The sequence below is a fragment of the Diceros bicornis genome, chromosome 36 (assembly GCF_020826845.1).
Source record: "Diceros bicornis minor isolate mBicDic1 chromosome 36, mDicBic1.mat.cur, whole genome shotgun sequence".
Lineage (NCBI taxonomy): Eukaryota > Metazoa > Chordata > Mammalia > Perissodactyla > Rhinocerotidae > Diceros > Diceros bicornis.
The window spans coordinates 19,091,501-19,112,431 of record NC_080775.1 but is presented as its reverse complement, the minus strand read 5'-3'; the positions used below and the strand labels follow the sequence as shown (position 1 = coordinate 19,112,431).

General features: G+C 35.6%; 1 protein-coding gene across 8 annotated transcripts in view; it reads right to left on the bottom strand.

Annotated features, from left to right (window-relative positions):
• The window catches only part of MALRD1 (MAM and LDL receptor class A domain containing 1), an 847,485-nt gene that overhangs the window by 624,682 nt on the left and 201,872 nt on the right, over positions 1 to 20,931 (bottom strand). For all 8 annotated transcript variants that reach the window (XM_058532519.1, XM_058532517.1, XM_058532520.1 and 5 more), the window contains 4 exons: positions 13,154 to 13,255; positions 12,386 to 12,532; positions 5,726 to 5,892; positions 349 to 441 (listed from right to left, as the gene is read on the bottom strand). In XM_058532519.1, the coding sequence (XP_058388502.1) occupies positions 349 to 441; positions 5,726 to 5,892; positions 12,386 to 12,532; positions 13,154 to 13,255 (509 nt within the window). The remainder of the gene's footprint in view (positions 1 to 348; positions 442 to 5,725; positions 5,893 to 12,385; positions 12,533 to 13,153; positions 13,256 to 20,931) is intronic.

The following is a 20,931-nucleotide window of genomic DNA, read 5'->3' as shown; positions in this document are numbered from 1 at the left end:
CATATACTCTACTGATTTTCAATGCTACGTTATTATTTATCTGCTTCTTAATGTAATTTGCTTCCCTGGTTGCACTGTATGGTGCTGAGGGGTGCTAGGCAGGCAGCCCATGGAGAATGAGGAAGCTTTAAACAAGAGTGTCACGCTCCGGCTCCTTTGCTCAGGGGAAATTTGGCTTGAGAAGGGCTAGGTACAATGAAAACAAGTAGGTAGTTGCTCTGCCTAAATATACAAGTCTACACCCCTAATTTAAATGCTAATTTAAGCTTAGCAACAGGTGATAAATTCACTACTGCAAAGCTAAAAATTAAAACTTATGATAAAAAATTTTGTTTTTCCCTTTTATACCTTAAATGTCTTCAGTCTTTCTGGTATTAACACGTCTGCTTTCACCCATTTTCTGTGAGTTGATGTGTTGTATGTCCAAAATATTTCTTCTTCCTTTGATTCAAAGAAAAAGACATTCCTCATTCCCCAAATTCTACTCTCATACTTATGTATGTACTCTCTTAATTACATTTTAGTAGCGTTTACCCTACCTATATGATATAAAGTACTAGGGAATCTAAAGTATTGGTGAAAACCTATATAACATCTTTTAAAGGAAAAAGAAGGAAATGGGGGTGGAGATGAATAGCTAGAGCACAGAGGATTTTTAGGGCAGTGAAAATACTCTGTATGATACTATAATGGTGGACACGTCATTATATGTGTCCAAACCCACAGAATGTACAACACCAAGAGGGAACCCTAATTTAAACTATGGACTTTGGGTGATAATGATGATTCAATGTAGGTTCATCAGTTGTAACAAATGTACCACTCTGGTGGGGGATGTTGATCGTGGGGGAGGCTGCTCATGTGTGGGAGCCAGGGATAGACTGGGAAATCTCTGTGCCTTCCTCTTAATTTTGCTGTGAACCTAAAACTTCTCTATAAAAATAAAGTCTTTTAAAATAACAAAGAAATAAAGCATGTCTATATTAGTAAAGCTTCTTATTGATTTATTTTTTGGGGTAAGGAAGGTTAGCCCTGAGCTAACATGTGTGCCCATCTTCTCCCATTTTGTATATGGGATGATGCCACAGCATGGCTTGCCTAGGTGCTAGGTGCATGCCTGGGATCTGAACCTGCGAATCCTGGGCTGCCGAAGCAGAGCACAAGAACTTAACCACTACACCACCGGGCTGGCCCCTAAAGATGCCTATTTTTTATGATGGAGAGTAATGACAGAACAAAAATCTGAATGGAATCTTAAATAAAGTACTATACTCCAAAAATGAAATTCTAAATAGCAATTCATAACACCATCTATTTAAATGTTGATACCACTGACATCACTACATTTTGCAATATTGCCATGATATTAGAAAAGAAAGAAATGACAGGCAAACATTTAATATGAAAGTAAAAAAAAGATTATCAGATACATTTTTCTGCACAATCTCAACTTACATATTTTTTTCTATGGGAGAATTCATTCCAAGTTCCAAACAACCAAACAATACAGTTATTTTCTGGAGATTATATTTCTTTTTAACTCTCTTGTCATTCTGTCAAAGACCTTTTTATATTTTCCAGAGTACGCTATGTCATGCATCTCTATAATGGTCATTTTCCAGGTTGCAAAGTGCATGCAAAATTATGTTACTATATGCCATGAGGTAAGACGCTAAGTAAAAGTCTATAATGTACTCCAAATTTTTGCCTACAGAATTGGGCTTTATGATTTATGACTATGCTTTCATGCTTTGAAATAATCCCATTTTTCTTCAGATTTTTATCAAACATTCAAGTTAATTTAACATTTGTGTGGTAAAGATAGACCAGATTGTTCGTAATACTTACCCACAGGATACATTGATTTTTCATGTATCAATATAGTGAAAATGCAGAGGATGGCATATGTACCTCTCAGGTTGAACTCTGAGACTGTCTCTGAGCCCTCCTTCTACTGTGAGACAGAAACTGCACCAGAGGGTGACATCCAGTTACAATTCAAATGACACACTGCACTCATACTTTTTCAGACTCTCCTTATTAAGCATTTATTTCCTCACTCAGCTTCACGTTTTTCATTCATACCCAAGATTTTCTAAAAATGAATCTATTTTCAATTTAGTCCTTTAATCTCTGTTTTCTACTCCAAATTACCAAGTCTTAAATATTCAGAAGATAGTCTAAACCCACTAAAATGCACTTCATTTCATTACTTATTCATATCAACCGTTAAGACTTCCACAAGACAGTGAAACACACATGTTAGACATATTTTCAGCTGATAGCTTCCAGGTCACATCAGGATGAACTGGAGTTATAAAAAGTTGAGACATACAACTAATTTTTCTTTCAATAATTTACTATGCAACTTTCTTTATTTAGCAACAAAACACTTAATCCTCCACAGATGCTTTTAGTGACACTGCTTGGCAAGTTGCATTCATCATGTCTCCTCACTTTCATTTTATGAGAATAATTTAGAGCATTGTGCTCTTTTTTCACAATGACTAATTGATTCCCCTCTGTTCCACCTGAAGAAGAATGCATTTACATTTTTTTGAAAAATGAGCCGAGCTCTTTCTAAACTTAAATGGCTTTCCATATACTAAGTTAATGTTATATTGTGTATGAAATCCAGATTTCTCTACTACATTTTCCTGTCTGACAATACAAGCAATGAAAAAGAAAAAGAATTTATCCCGACCAAATGAAATCAGCTTTTATTTTATTTCTGTCCTTGCTCTGAGACTCTTATCTGGTTACTTTCAACAGGTGTCAATGTGAAAAAGAAACCCTCGGCTCAGAAAAGCCTTTCAAGTGATGTTCTATTTTCTATTATTTTAAAATCAATCAATCAATCAATCAAAATTCTAAAAGTGTATTTGCTCTCCCAGACCAGGATCAAGAACGCCACTTTACCTTTCAAGAAAAATATTTATCACTAGATCTTTTGGATATCTCAGCTTATCCTTCCCTTTTCCAGTGAAGAAGTCAAAGGTACCAAATGCGAGGTTTTTTTGTTTGCTTTTTTTGTTTTAACTACTTTGGATTACATGTGGGCATAGGACCATGTACTTTGGTAAAGACTTTCCTTCAAAGACAGCTTATGGTGGCTTTAAAATCTGCATCATACAAGAAAAGATACTTTCTAAGACATTTTCTTTCCTGCCCCAACTATGCATTCTTCCTATTTGATCGTGGGAATTTAGAAAATATGTAAAAGGTACCCCACTATCCTTGGCTCACTGACATGGAAACTCTCCTCAGGATAAAAGATAGAATTGCTGCTATAATTATTACCTTACAGATGATGGACACAGACCTAATCCCAAGAATAATAAATGACACAAACTAGAATTGCAACATTTATATAACAATGTGCCTCTATCCTGTGATATTTCCCAAGTTCTAAGGTTCTCTAAAAATAAAGAAAACACCCCTTAGCGTTCCCACGAGATACTTCTTGGTTTACTTGCACATATTCTAATGATTGTTTTCTTTATCTATTCATGGAAGATGTAAATTATCATTTTCATCAAGAGCTAATTTTTTAAATGATAAAAGTCCTTTTTCAGTTTGTGATAAAATATCAAGGTGTGACTTAAATGTACCTTCATGCAGATTTTCACATTGGTGACCAATGTGTTACATGTATAGATGCACATGTTACATGTATAGCAGAGTGTCAGAAGAGATGAGATACTGTCTTGCAGAATACTGGATAAACTAATGAGTCAAATATTAGTCAACACTCTCTGTGATGTACACCCATTTGGTTCGGACTAGTACACTAGATCAGTTCTCCATGATTAACTTCTTCTTTTCTTATAATGTGGGAGATGGAATCTTGATAACTCTATTCTTATTATACAATATGGTATCTGAAGCCAATTTGTTTCACTGTTTTCTTGTACAGTCCCAAAGCCACCAGAGGAATGATATTTCTCATTTTCAGTAATTCATAATTCCATTCTACATATATTAAAACTTAAAATCCAACACTGATGCTCAGCGCAGATTAAATAATCCTCAGAATTAGAAAATATATGATACAAATTTTTACTTAAATTTAGGATAAGAGCTCATTCAACATTTAATGAATATTAATTAATTACCTTCCACATGAAAACCACTATCATAGGATCATATGTTTTTTAAGCATCTTGAAGTATAATATAAATGCAAAATAATTTTCTAGAATTTTTTTCACTATGTCTTTTTTGAAGAAGGAAATTGGAAATTATCAAAGTTTGCAAACTGCATGGAGGCTCACTGGGCTTAGTATACATGGCACAGGTGACAATAACTGCAAGATTAATGAAACATGAATGGTACGACCCATCTGGATAAAGTTTAATCTTTCTTTTTTTTGGTAAAATTTCCCCCATATATCTGGAAAGCCTGGAATACTGCAGAAAGGGCAGGGAGATGTTTTAACCCCTCCACCCACCCCACACCTTACCAAATTGAATGAAATATATCAAAAAGATTCTAGAGCAGTGGGCTGCCAAACACTGCTACAAAAATGTCACAAAAACATAACCTAGTTACAGAAAGCTAGAAATTACATCTCATCCACGTAACAAAAGAAAATGTACTAGGCCATCTAATGAGAATCCTCATCCAACCTTATGCCTTAGAAGTCTGTGAATATTCTGGAAAAGAAGAGGTAGCAGAAAGAAGACTAGACGTGATGAAAATAACACAAAAGGAAAAGGAGAAGTGGTGTGATAGAACCAGGAAGAAAAAGAGAGCATTTCTCTTGAATTTTCAAATATATTGGTAATAAGTATTCTGATACTTGAGGATTAATTATGGTGGCACTTGAAACTTCAGAGGAAAATAGAGCAGAAGAAAATGCTATTGACAGGTGGTTAGTGGCACTTGATGAGTACAGATGATAAACTTTTGTTGAAAAATGAATCTGGCATACGTCATGTGGAAATTTCAACTGGATTTATTCAAAGCATCCTGAGCCAAAGGAAACTGATGTGGATGCTTTTACTGTCTTCCTTTTCCCAGTGTCAGAATTCCTGCAATTATTGTCAAATGTTTCCCATTTCTGGAATGACTGCTGTTTATCCCTGTGATTTCTTTGCTCCTATCTATAAATAAATTCTTCTTCCCAATAGAAATTCTCAAAGTGTCTCAGGTATTTCCCACCTGTTGAGGATTGTTTTCAGCTAAAATTAGATGAAAACAGCATAATTTGTTTTATTCACTAGCATTACAACTACAACCTTCACTCTACCCCCGTGCCATTTTTTTTTCACTGAAAAGACTCATTTGTCTGTATTTAATCAGGAATTACCAATCTTTAAATTTGTATCTACTTGTACCAGAATAAGTAATTTCCTTCCATCATATTTATAGCCTTAAAGATATATAGATCTAAAATCCAAAACCGATCACATCAGAACTTCAATACACAGCTAACAATACAGAATCCCAGATATCTCATTTTATTAGACCTATAGCTTCTTTAATATACTTCCACGGATTTTAACAATTTTATGAAATAACATTGTGCAAATTATCACATTAACTTTTGTACATGACAGTATCTCCTAAACCAGCTTCTTAATATTTCTTCTTAAAGATATAACAAAGTCAAGTTAAAGAACACTTAAAGCCTGCACACAACTGAGAAATAGACACACAAGTTGCCAAGAATAGAAATTTCATTTCTTCAATGAATTTGAAATAAAGGCAAGTTTCTTCTCACCTTATTATTATACAGTCCTACTCGCAGAGTGCCGTTTTCCATGGAGTAATAGAACAGAAGACGGCAGCCCGTGCCCAAGCAGTGACGCACAGAGCTGTGTAGATAAGCCTTGCTGCCTAAATGGTTAAGAGCAGAAGCATGCTGAGCCCCTAACCACATATAGTGACCTGAGAAATAAAGGAAAAGGAAGCAATTCAGAAAAAAATTAGCTGCTTTCTGTTTGAATAGAATTATTGTATTTCTGGAGTTTTCAAAACCAGGCTTGAGACATAAATATTTTTATGTTTATTTTTAGTTTTCAGGGCCAGCCCCATGGCTTAGCAGTTAAGTGCGAGTGCTCCACTACTGGTGGCCCAGGTTCGGATCCCGGGCGCACACCGACGCACCGCGTCTCTGGCCATGCTGAGGCCGCATCCCACATACAGCAACTAGAAGGATGTGCAACTATGACATACAACTATCTACTGCGGCTTTGGGGAAAAAAAAGGAGGAGGATTGGCAATAGATGTTAGCTCAGATCCAGTCTTCCTCAGCAAAAAAAAAAAAAAAGAGGAGGATTAGCATGGATGTTAGCTCAGGGCTGATCTTCCTCACAAAAAATAAGTAAATAAATAAACACTACTTTAAAAAAAAATACAATGTTTTAAAATGATTACATCAACTACAAATTATGGGTTTACATTTCCATATGTGATTTCTGAAATGCATCAAAATCTGTTCCTAATTCCTGAAATCACAGTTTCATAATAGTCCCAATATGAAAATTCAATACTCTTATAAAAAGAAATCTACTGATATAAAAATCTCTATGCCACCAAATTCTTATTTTCTTTTAAATGTCACAATGCAATCTTTCTTTAACCAAGAATTCCTCATCTTTCTTCCCAGAATTCTTTTCCCTTTTGATTATTTTCTTTACTTTTCACAGAAAACCCTTTATAACTTAAGGGAGTATAATTTAAACTGCCTTCTTTATAACCAAACTACATAGAAGTATCAGATACCTTCAGTCCTATTAAACTACACCTATGGATTGTGTAATGTGTGAAAATATTGTCAATCAATGTGTCCCATCTGATTCTTAAAACCAATTTGAATTGTTCTTAAACTTAAATAACGTAGACAATGCAGATATACAAAGATATTTCTATGATTTTACTACTTTAGTTGTCAAAAATAAAGTCTTTCCAATGTTTTATTTCTTTGTAAGTTAGTAAATATTCCTGCAGCTTCTAAAAACTTTGAATTTAAATTAAGTGAAACTTTTATTTACTAGAAATGATACACTTTAATCAAAACAGCACAGTAAGTTAATACTTTGCCTCTGACCCATACTCAAGAAAATGATAAATAAAATGAAAACACATTTTTACAAAAGCAGAGACAGACCAAAAGCAAGATAAAACGTCTCAAAAACTGAGGAAAGAACAGATATGCCATGTTTCAGCAGGGCTGAAACCACAGAACTTTGGGACTTTGGGACTAGAAGCAGGCTAGGGTAGCTTGAATTTTGACTCTTTTAAATGTTGCAAAAAGCTGAAGGAACAGAGTCAAATCTTCTCAATGAAGTCAAAGACTAGGCCTGGGGAAACCCTGATCATAAACTGAGGTAAGAAATATACAGACCCTCACTGCCTTGGGCTATGGCTAAATGAAAGGACATGCAAAACTCCAAGCATTATCACGAAGTATGAAACCCTACACTAGTGTCACTACTCAGATAAGGTCTTGGGGAGCAAAGTAACACTATGACAAAAGTGCTGAAGAAGGAGGTGGGAACAAAGAAAAAGAACGGGAAAGAATGGAGGGGGGTGGAGAAAGAAAGCAAATTTCATTAAGAAAGAGCCTGCAAATTTTCTGGTTTTTGGACTAGTATTTAAGGAGCTTGGTTGAATGTAAGACCTGAAACTGTGAAACTTCTAGAAGAAAACATACGCAGTACGGTCTTCGACATCGGTCTTAGCAACATCTTTTCAAACACCATGTCTGACCGGGCAAGAGAAACAATAGAAAAAATAAACAAATGGGACTACATGTATTTATCCAAAGAACTTGAAAACACCAATGCGTAAAGACACATGCACCCCTGTGTTCATTGCAGCGTTATTCACGATAGCCAAGACTTGGAAGCAACCTAAGTGCCCATCAAGGGACGAATGGATAAAGAAGATGTGGTATATATACACAATGGAATACTACTCAGCCATAAAAAACGATGAAATCCAGCCATTTGTGACAACATGGATGGACATTGAGGGTATAAAGCAAAGTGAAATAAGTCAGAGGGAGAAGGTCAAGTACCGTATGATTTCCTTCATTAAGTAGTAGATAATAACAACAATAAACAAACACATAGGGACAGAGATTGGATTGGTGGTTACCAGAGGGGAAGGGGAGAGGGAGGAGGGCGAAAGGGATAATTCAGTACATATGTGTGGTGATGGGTTGTAATTAGTATTTGGGTGGTGAACATGATGGAATCTAGGCAGAAATAGAAGTATAATGATGTACACCTGAAATTTTTACAATGTTATAAACCAATGTTACTGCAATAAACAAAAAATTAGAAAAATAATAAAAAAAAAATAAGGAGCTTGGAAGTTGTTACTCCTGTCTACTCAACAAGAAAAACTACAAACAAACTGAAAATCAACAACTCTTCTTAGATCCATGAGAAAAGTGCAATTATGGTGCAAACCATTGCCCCACAAATGGGTGAGGCAGGTGGATACAGATAATCACAACTTACTAGAGCAGAAACCCAGGAGCACAAACTTCTATAGCAGCCAAGACTGGGGTAGAAAAACCTAACCATGATTGATGCATTGCTGGAGGCACAATGTGGAGAAGTTTGAGAGTTGAAAGCTCCAGGGGAGCCCCACCTTAGGGAGGATCCCACACTTTTGTGAGTTCTACCTCCAGGAGCCCTCCCAGGTTCTCCCAGTGAAAATCAGAGAAAAACACCCTTGTGCCTGCAGCAGGGGGAGAGGAAAAGCGGTCATTTTGAAGTACACTTGGGTTACTCTCTTATTCTTAACAAGGCTTCCACTCAAGAAAAACTATTTCACCACTGCCTAACTGACTGGCATTTGACCAGAGCCTAACTGACCTAGGAAAAGTGAAATATCACCTCTAGTAGGCCCTCGTCTTCCACATAGGAAAATACCCAGATCCAGCCCCACTAGCCTTCCTGCCTCACCCAAGGTCAGGGGCGAGCACTTGTGAAGGTCATGGAGCAGAGGTACAATCTCACTAAAAGACTGAGATCTATTCATAGGAGTATAGAAGCTTCATCTCCCCTCACAACTTACCACCACATCAAAAGGTGTCCTGTATAATAAACAAGGGGACATTACTGAAAGAACTGCATCTCAGATCTTATTTAGGAAGACATCTCTAGGGAAACCCAAAGATAACAGGTAAGACAAAAACAAGGACACCAGATGAAATTTTAGCCTCAGCCATCTATGGCTACAGCAAACAGTAAACAGAGCCTAAACCTTAGCTGGATAAACATAAAACTCACACTATAGGCATATTTAACTTAATTCCTTTTACACGGTACATCAAACCTGGCATTCCACAAAAAATTAGAAGGCATAGTGAAAGACAAAAAACATAGTTTTAAGAGAAAGAGCAAGCATCACAGCCAGACCCAGATATGGCAGGGATGCTGGAAAATTAGACTGGGAATTGAAAACAACTGTGATTAATAAGTTAACAGCTCTAATGGAAAAAGTAGAAAACATGCAAAAAAGATAATGTAGGCAGAGAGATGGCAATTATAAAAAAGAATCAAAAGAAATGCTACAGATAAAAAAGCACTGTAACAGAAATTAAGATTGCCTTCAATGGTGTAATTAATAGACTTGATATGGCTGAGGAATGAATCTCTGAGCTTGAGAATATATCAATAGAAATTTCTGAAACTGAACAGCAAAATGAAAAAAAAAAACTGTGAAAAAAAAGGAATAGAGTATCCAAGAACTGTTGGAAAACTACAAAAGGTGTAACATATGCATAATGGGAATATAAGAAGGAAAAGATAGAGAAGCAGTAATTGAAGCAGCAATGACTGAGAATTTTTCCCAAATTAATGTCAGACTTCAAACCACAGATCTAGGAAGCTCAGAAAACACCCAGCAGGATAAATGTCCAAAAAACTACACCTAAGCATATCATATTCAAACTGCATAAAATCAAGGACAAAGAAAAAATCTTGAAAGAAGCCAAAGGAAGCAAACATCTTACATACAGAGAACAGCGACAACAATTACGTTGGACTTCTATTTAGAAACCATGCAAGCAAGAAGAGCATGGAGTAAAATATTTAAAGTGTTGAAAAAAAAAAAAAACCTAGCATTCTATATCCAGCAAAATTATCCTTCAAAAATGAAGGAAAAATAAAGACTTTCTCAGACAAATAAAAATTGAGGGAATTTGTTGCCAATAGACCTGCTCTGCAAGTAATATTAAATTCTTCAGAGAGAAGAAAAATAATATAGGTCAGAAACTCAGATCTACATAAAGAAAGGAAGAATATTAGATGAGGAATAAATGAAGGTAAAATAAAATCTTTTATTTTTAATTTTCTTAATTAATCTAAAAGATAACAGTTTGTTCAAAATAGTAATAGCCACAGTGTATTTGATGATTATAGTTTATGTATAAATGAAATGAATGACAAAAATGACACAAAGGACAGAGGGAGGAATTAAGAATAGTTTGTTATTATAAGATAGCTGTACTATGTGAAGAAGTATGGAGTTATTTGAAAATGGACTTGGGTTGGCTGTAAACATATTTTGCAAACTCTAGAGCAAGCACAAAAAATGTAAAAAAGGAAGTATAATTGACATACTAAGAAACGAGACAAAAAGAAATCATATAAAATGCTCAACTAAAACTACAAAGGCATAACAGCAGTGGAAGACAAAAACAGAAACAAAGAGAAGAGCAACAAATAGAAAACTAACACACACGGCCCCCGTACATGTATTTAACAGGAACTCGAGAAGACAAGAATAGAGGGAGTGAAGGACAATTACATGAAAAGAATAACATGTAATTTCTACCAGTGATGAAATATATACATTCTGAGCATTGAAAAAAATTAAATAAAAATATACCCAAACCTGCACTCATCATAGCGAAATTTTCAAATATTAAAGATAAAGAAACATTTTCAAAATCTGCACAAAGTTGAAAAACAATTAGATGAGTTCAGGCTTCTCAATGATGACAGTAGACATCAGGAAATATAGAAAGGCTATCACCATGTATTTAGAAATGAAATAAACAGACTTTCATTCTAACATTGTATGACCAGATAGATTATTGTTTAGGAGCGAGGCCAATTTAAAAACATTTTAAGTTCACAAATACTAAGCAAGTTCTTCTCTATAGATCTTTTCTAAATAAAATAACAATTAATTAAAAAGTGAACCTTTGCAAGAAGAAAAAGGAACCAAGGGCGTGAAATAAAAGAGACAATGGTGAGTAAACAAATTGATAAAAATAAAAGACTAAAAACTAAAGACCTTATGAGACACCCCACCAAAGAAGATATACAGATGGCAAATAAGCATATGAAAAGATGTTCCATATCACTTGTCATCAGGGAAAGGCAAACTAAAGCAACAATGAGATACCACTACACACCTATTCGAATGGCCAAAATCCAGAACATTGACAACACCAAATGCTGGAGAGGATGTGGAACAACAAGATGGAATTTCATTCCTTGTTATTGGGAATGCAAAATGGTGCAGCCACGTTGGAAGACAGTTTGGCGGTTTCTTACAAAACTAAACATATTATTACTATATGATCCAGCAATCACACTCCTTGGTATTTACCCAAGAGAGCTAAAAACTTATATCCACACAAAAACCTGCACACGAATGTTTATAGCAGCTTTATTTATAATTGCCAAAACTTGGAAGCAACCAAGATGTCTGTTAGTAGGTGAACAAACTCTGCCACACCCAGACAATGGAATATTATTCAGCGCTAAAAAGAAATGAGCTATCAAGCCATGAAAAGACATGGAGGAACCTTCAATGCATATTACTAAGTGAAAGAAACCAATCTGAAAACGCTCCATACTGCATGATTCCAACTATATGGTATTCTTGCAAAGGCAAAACTGTGGAGACTGTAAAATCTACATGGAAGTAGAGAAAAATAGCTATTAGTTTCTGCTGTAATAAAGTTTTAAATTACAAATTAAAAAAAAAAAAATTACCAATACCCTCCCTCGAGAAAAGCAATGGAGATAAAAGTAAACAGAAATCACAAATTTAGTCAGAATGAGAGGAGGAAACTCATCAACAATACCGCGGTGACAAGGAGAGCTAGTAGGCTTGGGAAAAACCTTTTAATATTTTCCCTTTTTGTTCCCACAAAATCTATTATCTACTGATGATAAGAAAATAATTACATTTATGAAGTTAAAATAGTTAACCTAGTATAATTCTCCCTTTACACTGGTGATAATATGATTGTTTTTTCACTTTCAATACCTATGGCATAATATAGTTTCAATAAAATATACTCAGTATGTTCATCAAGATGCATGATTAAATGTCTTCGTACTGGTCACAATAAATCACAATTCTGAAAACAATATATAAAAAATATTATTTTTTTATTTCCTACCTTCATCATCAGTACTTTGATTCTGTGGAGGTGTAGATTCTAACAGAGGAACTTCTCTTGCTTTTGTGCACACCCAAGAAATTTGCCCAGCAGATGCTTCTGATGCCCAGTCACACATGTCAAATTCAAATCCACAGGCCTGACACACTAAACAGAGGAGAAGAAGATCTTGGTGGACTATCACAGTCTACTAGAGTGTCTGCTTACCCATGGTTATATGTTGAAATTGTAATCAAGGCTTAAACACACACATATGCTAATTCATATCTGGAAAATCTGATTCAATAAGTCTTACAGTATACCAGCAACTCTATTTTTCAAAAGTTCTTCAGTTGATCCAGATGGGCATCCTTCCCAAATGAGAACCATTGCCATAAAAAAATGCAAAGAGGTTTCCACTTTGTCTTGTACCACTGCCTCAGTTGTGATTTTTTAAATGGCATAATATCTGACTTTACTTACTTTATGGAATTAAGTTACTTAGTTTAAATCATTTACTATTCATAATCAGACTGAAATTTTACATAATGTATATGTATATGATTCCAAGATGGTCTTTAATGGAACTGTTTTGCAAAACATCACTTTAAATTGACATATTTAATATCTTTCACTTTTTGAATAAACCACAGACTTCTAATAACACTCCAGGTAAAACTAGGATATTAGCGTCAACAAAGGTTGGCAAGTGAGCATCCCCATTAGTGGTCTGAGTCTCATAAACGGCCTAACACACCAACAACGCAGGCATCTCAATTTAACACTTACACCTCAATCCTTCATCTGTAGACTGAAATCTGCAGAGACTTGTGTCTGGATGGCATAGTTCCTGCTCAGTATTCGATGCTTCTTGACATGGTAAAATTTCATCTGTTCAATTTAAAGATTGGAAGGAAGTGAGATGCAGGTATTTCTTAAAATATATTTCTTAAAATATTAGCATTTGTTCTACAAAGTGCCCTTCACCCAGTTCCTTTCTATGGCAGCATCTCCCCGTAGGCACACAGAGAGAAAGACAGAGACAGAGAGAAAATAAAATAACCATTCCAACGCTTCTGGATTTTAATCAGATCTCTGTGGTAAGTGCCAGGCCCCCAAACCAAATCTTCCACGTCTCCACAGAAGTAAGTAACTTGACTTAATATGGAAACTAAGAGCCTATTATTAGCAGGATAACTGTACATGTGTCAAATATAACACACGATGTGCTTTTTAACTGGAAGCTGGATCTGCCTGGAACTGTTTCCTTTCCACCCTCTCAAATGGTGCCTGCTTTTCCCCCACAGCCCTTCCAACACAGGACTTGAAGGTGGACTGGGTGTCCTTCCTGCCCCTGTTGCCACTTCCAGATAATTCTCACTCTCACCTTCCTAAATACCCGAGATTTGAATCTCTTGACATCAAATGATATCCCTCACTGTGCCAGCTTGTTGCAGACTGGTGCACTTAACACTGGTGCACAGTGTTGACACTGGTGCACTTCCCCTCAATCCTTGAAGATTTTAGCTCTTGGCTCATTGTCATTCTTTGTCATTTCTATATTCACTTTCATCTTCCTCTTAATTTCTTGATTTTTTTTCTTATTGATAATGGTGAAGGAGAATTGTTCATGAAAAACGACTTCCGCCACCACTCCTGTGAGTATTATTATTACTAACGATGATAACACTTTATCTTAACGACAAGTAGCCATTCCCCAACCATCACCCCTGTCTTTCCACTCACTACTTCTAGTGTGTCAACTCTGGCAATTTTTTGACGGCACCAGGCCCTACGAGCTAATGGTCCTACAATTTTCCAATTCCTTTCATCCTCTATCATGTCCTCATTTCCTTTCTTACGGATGTCAGACAATGAGTCATTCCTGGCCTTTCCCACACTTCCCCATACTCTCAGGGCAAAACTCTGGTAAGCACAACCCTCCATGTAGTGTAAGTGCCTGACAATTAGCTTTTTTGATTGTAAGTGCCTGACATTAAGATTTTGATCAGCGTGATGTCTATTTCAAAGACATCCATCTCAAATAAACATGTTGCCAGCTACACAAACGGATAAAGAGCCAGATCACCCTGTCCATGAAGTTCCCATTTTAGAAAGCCCAGGGTGACCTAGATAACTGACTGCTTGAGTGACTCCACTGTTCCCTTTCCATATTTTAATTTCTGATCTTATGTTTTAAATTCACCAATAAAGAGTGAAGTCCGGAATCCCCAGGCACCCCACCCTTGACCCTCATAAAGCAGAACCCTAGGACCTCACTTGCTCTCTTTCTCCCCATGACCTTATTATGTGGCCCTTGGGCATGCCACGTACCCTCCAGGACCTATGAGTAATAAACCTTGGTTTTTCAAAGTTCCCTGGTGGTTGTTGCTAAGGTGTGTCTTGCAATCATAACAAGAACTACAAGGGCCGGACCAGCCACAACATTGGCTCTAGTCAGGGAAATGTCGTGGGGACTCACACAAGTTCAGTCATGCATCACTTAAAGACAGAGATACATTCTGAGAAATGTGTTTTTAGGCAATTTCATCTTCATGCAAACATCATAGAGTGTACTTACACAAACCTAGTTGGTTTAGCCTACTACACATGTAGGCTATATGTACTAATCTTATGGGACCATCATCATACATGAGGTCCGTCGTTGGCCGAAATGTCATTATGCAGTGCATTACTGTAGTATGGGCCAGGTGAGTGCCCCAGAGATTCCTAACTGATATCATCACTATCGATAGGCTGAGACCCACGCAAAACACTCCACCTACTCCAGCCTGCCTCTGTGCAGCCAAACATGACTGAAGAAGAGACCACTACCATGCTGACTGAAGGGACTTCATATTTGTGATTACTCACTTCAGCGCATTGTGGCCGCTCCACTACATTTTCCTAATTCTTCTTTTCCTCCATTCCTAGACGGCTAGTCAAAGCCCTCTACCCCCTCCTTAACCGTCTATCTCCTCCTTCCCCCTCATCATTCTCAACTTCATCTTGCTTCACATTTCATTGGGAAAATGAGAGCAATCAGAAGAAAACCTCACAAGTCCTGCCACCAGTCTACCTGCACCACTGCCCACATGCCTTTCCTCCTGGAACTGTGGGTCAACCAGCCATGCTCCTCTCTGGGCCCACTCTTTTCATTTATTCAGAAAATGCATCTCCTCTTGCCTGTTTAAGGAATCATTCCAGCAATTTCCTCCTCTCTTTTACATCAACATGTTTTCTTTCCCTTCAGTACACAAAGCGGCCAAAATTTCACCCATCTTAAGAAAACCTCCAGACCCTACAACCCCCTCCAACTAACTTCTCTAAGTTCTGACTGTTCTCACTGACCCCACACCAATTCTTTTCCCCTCATTCTCTCTTGAACCTGTTCCAATGGGGTTTTTCCAATTTTTTTATCAAGGTAAAAGTCACATAACACAAAATTCACTATTTTAACCATTTTAAAGTGTACAATTCAGTGGCTTTATACCTTCACAATGCCGTGCAATTATTACCACTATTTAATTCCAAAACACTTTCATCACTCCAAAATAAAACCCCATACCCATTAGCAGTCACTCCCCATTCTCTCCTCCCCCCCATCCCCCAAGCCTCTGGCAGCCACTAACCTGCTTTCTATCTCAATGGATTTGTCCATTCCGGACCCTTCATATAGATGGAATCATAATATATGTGGCCTTTTGTGTTTGACTTCTTTCACTTAGCGTAATGTTTTCAAGGTCCTTTCATCTTGTAGCATGTATTATTCCTTTTTTTTAACCCTTACCACTTCACTGCATATAGCAATGTTGACCTCTATATTGCTAAATATAATATGTAATTTTTCCTCCCCAACGTACCTGACATATCAGTAACATTGGACATAGTTGGTCACATCCTCTTTGTCCATCAGTAAATCTTTGCTTTATCTATAAAACACACCCAGAATCTCGTTACATCCTACTGCCTCCACTACTACTACCAACTCTGGTTAAAGAGAACATCATTCTTTCTGGATTATAGTAATAAGTTCTTATTTTGCCTCATTGTTGCTGCCCTTGCCACATTATGATCTTCAAATATACATCAGATGTCTCACCTGCTCAAACCCTTCCACGGGTTTCCATGCTGCATGAAATAAATGCAGAAGTCCTTAGCATGATCTTCCTCACACAAACTAGGCTTACTCTTGTCTTGGGAACTTTGCATTTACAGTTCCTTCTAATATACACATGGTTTGCTCCCTCAACTCCTTGGCTCTTTTGCTCAGATAATATGTTCTCCATGTGACCATGCCTGATTACTCCATTTAAAACTTCATCTCACCCTCATCTGTGGCACTTCTTATCATGGTTTTCTGTTTTATTGTTCCACATAGCACATATCACTGCTTGACAGAAAACATATTTCTTATTTATTTGCTTAGTGTCTTTCTCCAAGTAAAATGTTAAGCTCCATGAATGAAGGGATTATTGTTTGTTTTTTCACTGCTATCTTCCCAGCATCTAGAAAAATTCTTTGCACTACATAGGTGCTCAATAAATACTTGTTTAATGAATGAATAAATAAATGTCCTAAGAATAGTTCAACAGAATCATTTAAAATATCATAGGTGCTATATAAATTGTTTACATTTTTACTTGGAATAAAATTGAAGCAATTGGTTATGAAAATGATTTACAAATAACATTTATAATCTGGTTTCTTCTAATGGGAACTACAAATGATGACTATGCAAAGCCTCTTAAACGTAAGATTCACTGGAAATAAAACTGCATATGCAATTAAGGGAGTATGGGCAATAAATGAAGCTAAGATTACACAATAATAATTATCATGAAACAATTAAAACTGTAATTTTTGTAGATTCGTATAATAGCTACAAATCTTCTGCCCCCTAGAGCTACATAATTAAGTACTGGCCATAGTTCAATTAAATGTTGTATATTATCTCTAATTTTTCACCATTTATACAAGACAAAAAACCCTGCAAAAGTACTGTAAATAAAAATAGCAAAACAGTCAAGTATAAATTGCATGGATTTAAAAATGTAGCCTGTGTCAATTGGTATCAAATATCTTTCACCAATGCCAATCACTTTTACTACCTTTGACCCCAAAACTGGAATTCGCAACCATAAAAACAGTGGTATATAGGTATATGCTGTGAACTAATTAATCTCCTAGACAGGTCTTTTTATTTTAGTGCATTCAATCTCAGAATTCAAAGCTATTTAAAGATGTCAATTATTTATATTTATATTCATTTTCTCTTCCTCCCACCTTCTCTCTCTTATTCTTACATTGCACTACAATCTGGCTGTAGAAAATTACTTTGGGGATATTAAAATCCTCCATCAATGATACACGATCAGCAGGATGAAGTTTGCCAACCATTTCAAGGTCCCTATACCAATGAGGCCACATGTCTAGAGCCTGCGATCCTTCAAATCTTATCTTGTACAAACAGGTTATGTGAAATTGGCCAGATTCTCTCAGATGTTAGAGAATGAAGCCCAAATCTCAAGGCCATTGCAGTCAAAGTTATAATTGACATCCACTTTTGACTCCAGGGGCTTTAGACAATTTCTTTGTAAATTTTCTTAAAGTAGTAATGGATTTCAATAAAGAGTTATTGGATCTTAAACTGTAGCTAGAAGTTAGTAAGATAAAAAAGGTAACTAAGTCCTTAGTTATTTAACTAGATAATATGTATGTATCATTCAGATTCTCATTAAGGGATGATTTGTGTATTTGGAGCTTTTATAAATGAGACTAAGAAAAGTCCTGGCAAATCAATCTAAAAATATTCACAGAATATTCACAATATTTGATTATGAGCCACAGCATGCAATCTTTACAAAAAATTATAAGAAGAAATTTATTCAAGAATCAGGGATTAAGCACATTCTTATTTAGTCACAGTCACAAACCTTGATTTTTTTCTTTTCATACATGCTACTTTAGTAAAGTCTAAATAGATCCTCCTTTCAATGAATGTATAGTGAATTTTCTTATCTTGGGAAGGGGCAGTAGTTAGCATGGTACTGTTTGAAGGTGTGAGAATAGTCTAAAAGATTTCTCTAATATTAGAAAAAGAATTTAGTTTTATTGTCCAACTTGCAAAATGTTCAGAAGCCATGAAAATACCTATACCTTAAGTATTTTTATAAATAAAGTTGTTTACATTTTTATAGTAAAGAGAAATATATATATAGTAAAACAATAGAGTTAACTGTTTTCTGTAAAGATAACAGTACTTAGTAATCGGTGTAGTAGCTTCCTTACCATCAGAATGTTTTAAACTTTAAAAAGTTACTATTCTTTTTTTAAATTTATTTTTTAATTTATGTACAATAAAACTCATACCTTTGGGTATTCAGTTCTGTGAGTTTTGACAAACATAGAGCCACGATCTGCCAATCAATCAATATTACATTTATTCAGGCGTTCTACTAACGTCTTTCACCAGTATTTTGTAGTTTTCAGAACACAAATCCAGCCTATATTTTGTTAGATTTATATGTAAGAATTTACTTTGTATTACAAATGGTGCAATTTTTCTAACTTCAATTTTGAATTGTTCATTGACATGATACAGAAATACAATTGACTTTACACTGACCTCGTATACTGCTACTATGATAAACTCATTTACTAGTTCCAGAAGCTTTTTTTAAAATAAATTCTGTGATATTTTGTGCATAGACAATCATGTAATCTGCAAATGTGGATAGATTTATTTCTTCTGTTCCAATTGTATGCCTTTACTTATATGTCTTTTTTTTTTTTCGTGAGGAAGATCAGCCCTGAGCTAACATCCATGCTAATCCTCCTCTTTTTGCTGAGGAAGACTGGCCCTGAGCTAACATCCACTGCCAATCCTCCTCCTTTTTCTCCCCAAACCCCCCGTAGATAGTTGTATGTCATAGTTGCACACCCTTCTAGTTGCTGTATGTGGGACGCGGCTTCAGCATGGCCAGAGAATCCGTGCGTTGGTGCGTGCCTGGGATCCGAACCCGGGCCGCCAGTAGCAGAGTGCCCGCACTTAACCCCTAAGCCATAGGGCCGGCCCCTATATGTCTTATCTTATTGCATTGGCTAGAACTTCCAGCATGTTGTTGAACGGAAGTGGTAAGAAAGGACATCCTTGTCTGGTTCTCAGTCTTAGGGGTGAAGCATTTCTTCTTTCATCATTAGGTATGATGTTAGCTGTTGGGTTTTTCTACATTCCCTTTATTAGGTTAAAGATGTTCATAGTTTGCTGAGGTTTTTATCATTATTGTATGTTGAATTTTGTGAAATGCTTTTTCTGCATCTACTGAGATCATCACGTGCTTTTCTTCTTTAGTCTGTTAACACGGTTAATTATGCTGATTACTTTCCAAACACTGAACCAGCTCTGTATTTCCTGGATGATTGTGATGTATTATCTTTTAAATATATTACTGAATTCCATGTGCTAATATTTTGTTGATGATTTTTGTGATAGAAATGTTGGTCTGTAGTTTTCTTTTCTTATACTATTTTTGTCCAGTTTCAGTGTAGGTCAAAGCTGCCCTTACAGAATAAGATGACAAATATCATCTTCATGTATATTTTCTGGAATAGAATGTATAAAACTGGTGTTATTTCTTCCCTAAATATTTGATACAACTTTCCAGTGAAACTATGTGGTCCCGGAGTTTTCTTTAATGTAAGATTTTCACTACGAGTACTATTTCTTTAAGAAATATAAAACTATTCAAGTTATCACTTTCTTCTTGAGTGGCTTTTGATCGTTTGTGACTTTCAAGGAACTTGTCCATTTCATATAAATTTTTGAATTTATGTGAATAGAGTTATTTGTAGTATTTCCTTATTATTATTATCCTTTTAATATCTGTAGAGTCTTCAGTGTTAACCCCTGTTTCATTATTGATTAGGTAATGTGTGTTTTCTCTCTTTTTTTCTTGATCATCCCAGCTAGAAACTTTATGACTTTTATTTACCTTTTCAAAGAACTAGCTTTTGGTTTCAATAATTTTCTCCATATTTTTCCATGTTCAATTCCATTATTTATTATCTTTATATAAATATTATTTTCCTGCTACTTGATTTAGCTTTAACATATTCTCCTTTTTCTACTTTGTTTAGACAGATAATTAAATTACTGGCTTGAGATAGTTTTTCTTTCCTAATAAAATTTTTATATCTATTAATTTCCTTCTAAGCACTGTTTTAGCTATATTACACAACTTTTAATGAGTTATATTTTCATTTTCATTAAGTTCAAAATACTTCACTATTTTGAAGTACTTTTTATTTAAACGCATGGCATTTAATTTCCAAATAATTGTGGATTTCCCAGATTTGTAATTTAATTTCGTTTTGGTCAGAGGACATATTTTATATGATTTCAATTGTTTTAAAATTCTTAAGGTTGGTTTTGTGATCCCAATAGTGCCATGCTAAGCCATACTAGAGCCTGGAAAATTCAGTAATATTGATCCTGTCTTTATTTAACATTTTAATGTTTTGTTCATCATTGATTTTTTTCATTAATCGTGATTTTTTTTTTTTGG